At 47.6% G+C, this 2,982-nt stretch overlaps 1 protein-coding gene across 1 annotated transcript; it reads right to left on the minus strand.

The window, feature by feature from the left end:
- Positions 1 to 1,269: 1,269 nt before the first annotated feature.
- On the minus strand, positions 1,270 to 1,947 carry LOC128276673 (myosin heavy chain, non-muscle-like). The gene has a single exon (XM_053015131.1). It carries the CDS (start codon positions 1,945 to 1,947, stop codon positions 1,270 to 1,272), a length of 678 nt encoding a protein of 225 aa, XP_052871091.1.
- Between the last annotated feature and the right edge of the window lie 1,035 nt (positions 1,948 to 2,982).

Below are 2,982 nucleotides of genomic sequence, written 5' to 3' on the forward strand. Positions count from 1 at the left end.
GTATACGCGACTTCAATGTCGACCAATAACGATCGTGAGACAGTAAAGGGCAAAACACACCAAAAGCGAAAATTTTGGAAAGCAAATTTCGACACGTAAAGTAACGTCAAAACCGCTTTGTCTTATATGGGTTTCTATGGGGCACTTCACACCGGTGTCGGTGTCAACTTCCTCCGCCGAAGTCAAAGTTTAGAAAAATGACAATTCTACTTTTGCGACCGTTCGTGTTTTGTGTTTTTACAGAATTATTTGTGTTCATATTCGCAAGTTCAAGATCCATTGCGTTTTGATGCGAGAATTAAAGTAGTTGTATGATGAATTTGTGTTTGAATTATAAGTAATAATTAACTTAAAATTATTTTGCATAATTGTCTTCGATGTTGCTCCCGTTTTCATGCTATCATACCCGTCGGTATGCCGGAACATGTCTAACATATTCGTCGACTTCTGCTTGCAGCTTGTTCAAAAAGTATCCGGAATCGTGTTTTTTTAAATTATATATTTATTCATTAATTTTTTTTTGTCCTGAAGTTTTTTCCTTACAACGTAACATAAAATTCAGTATAATTCGGATTGTTTTTGGGCAGACCACGTACAAATTCAAATAAATTTACTCTCAGGTGCCCACGAGGAATCGGCCAGATAGCAGTTGGGTTGTCGGCTTGCGTTGCTAGCGCACCCCTGCACCCCCTGATGTTGAGTTGGAGTGTGCAAATCATCTTCTCTTGGAGGTCCTGCAATTGGTGGAGCCCGTAGAGTGCGGTCCCCCGCAGTTGAGGCATTTCGCGGCAGAAGCGCACCCTGCTGCTATATGCCCAGCGACGCCGCACTTGTAGCAGCAGTCGCTTCGGTCCACAGTAGCACGACAGTGCTGGGCCAGATGGCCTTTCATGAGGCAGCGGAAGCAACGCTGTCCCTCACCTTGGACCGGGTCGGCCAGCCGCGCCAAACGTTTGGTAAAACAGAACTCCACCCTCGTGCCCACCAACGGCTTTGCCTTTCGTACCGGCAGCCGGACACGAACATAATGAAGGCCGTCGCGACAGCGTCTCATCTTGACATCGCCAGCGGACACCTCGACGCCGGCTTTCCGCATTCCGTGGCATATATCGTCCACTGTGGCGGACAGATCTACTCCCGTGAACTCCAGCACCGCCATTTCGGTGCTATGGCGGACTGTGGCCGCCGCCTTGCCAGTTAGCGCCTCAGTGTTAAGACGCACCTCTGCACCATCTGCATCGCGGCGTTGCTCCACAACGAGCTCGTCGTTTACACGAGTTGCTCAGCCTTCCCCTTATTGACCGTAGCGGCGATCTCCTTTTCTTCCGGGTTGGCAGCCTCCGGAGCGAAACGCAACTGGTGCTCCTCCAAAGGTAGGTTTGAGTCACTCATCAGCTCCGTCTTGAGCGCACGTCCCGCCTCATCCTCATCTTGGTTCAACTGCTGCTTGAGGTTTTGCTTTTCCTGCTGCAGCTTCGTGATCTTGCCCTGCAGCTCCACGCGCATCCGCATGGCGTCCTCCATCACCTTAATGTTCATCTCGAGTATTGCCTCCGTGTCCAGTAGGTCACCCTCGAGCCTCTTCTTGGCGGCCACGGCCGCCGCCCGCTGTTTGCGCTCCTCTTTCAGCTCGGCTTTCAGATCGCGCAGAGCCTTCACCAGCTCGCGCTGTTTCTCTTCCGAGTGTTCCTTCATCGGTGCCAGCGCCATCGACGCTGGAAGCTTCCCTCGATCGCGCAGCTTCTCACTCTCATCGATGAGCTTCGATTTGACGAGCTCTATCGTGAGTTCTTCATCCGAGCGTGACTCCAATGCAGTTGTGAGCCCATCAAATGATTTCGGTAAGCTTCGCAAAATCATGGCAACTTGCATGTATTTTGACAGCTTTACACCCGAATTTTCTAAACGAGCGTACAAATCCTGTATTCTGTACAGGAATTGTTCCATGTTGTCTCCAGGCTTGTATGTAGCACTGCAAATTTCACGTAGCAGAGATACTTTACCGGTGAGCGTTGCCTTCTGGTGATGACGTTTTAGCGTATCCCAAGTGGATTTCGCTGATGTCTCCTTCATAATCAAATCATGTTGATTATCCTCCACTAGAAGCGCAATCGTCGCTCTGGCCTTCGCGTCACCCTCTTGCCATGCGTCGGTGATCGGATCCGGTCTGTTCCCTGGCTCAATGTAACGCCACGTACTTTCTCGCATTAACAACATTTGTGCCTTATAGGCCCACTGACGGTAGTTTTGGTTGTTTAACTTAGTTACATTTGCGAGTTCCATATTTCTTCCTTTTTAGCCTAATAACTGAAACACATGTAGACGCCCAGGGTCTGGTAAACAAAAGAGAATGATTGTTTGACAGTTGACAGTTCCAGTGCTGCCTGCAGTGTCGGCTTCAATGTCGACCAATAACGATCGTGTAACAGTAATCGTTGGGCACAGCAATGTCGACTATTCCAACAGAAACAAAGTTACAAAGTTACCAAATATCATCATCTTCGTGGTAATGCTTTTCGGATTGTTGCATTAGCCTGTTGTAGGGTGAAATCTCGTCCAATAAGTCGTTTTCCTTCATGAATGATTTTTTGCTTTCATCAAGTTTTGGTCAGCATTCGAGTCAATACGAGCAGGAGCAGGAAAGTTGCAGGAGGATTGTTATGCATCGATGGACCATGGTGCCCGTTGTCATTCATTTCCTAATGTTGATTTAGCCCCCATGTAGAAAAAAGAATCGACTTCTCATTCATTGAGTCTTATCAACATTGATCATTCCAAAGTAAATTTTTCCAGAACAAGAGAGGTTTCAAAGCATTCCGATGATGATCCATAGCTTAGATGAATATTCCATTAATACATTATGGAAAATCGTAAAAACTACACCTGGACAAGCCCACAAGCCAGTTCATCGAAAGCCTGTACCGTTGCGGCCCGGACTGGTCACAAATTTATGGCACATTTTTATTGAAACCCTGTCCGCCG

The sequence above is a fragment of the Anopheles cruzii genome, unplaced genomic scaffold (assembly GCF_943734635.1).
Source record: "Anopheles cruzii unplaced genomic scaffold, idAnoCruzAS_RS32_06 scaffold02010_ctg1, whole genome shotgun sequence".
Taxonomy (NCBI): Eukaryota; Metazoa; Arthropoda; class Insecta; order Diptera; family Culicidae; genus Anopheles; species Anopheles cruzii.

Bases quoted from the DNA above. Each gene is read 5' to 3' on its own strand.
- LOC128276673 (XM_053015131.1), bottom strand. From the start codon at position 1,947: ATGGAACAATTCCTGTACAGAATACAGGATTTGTACGCTCGTTTAGAA.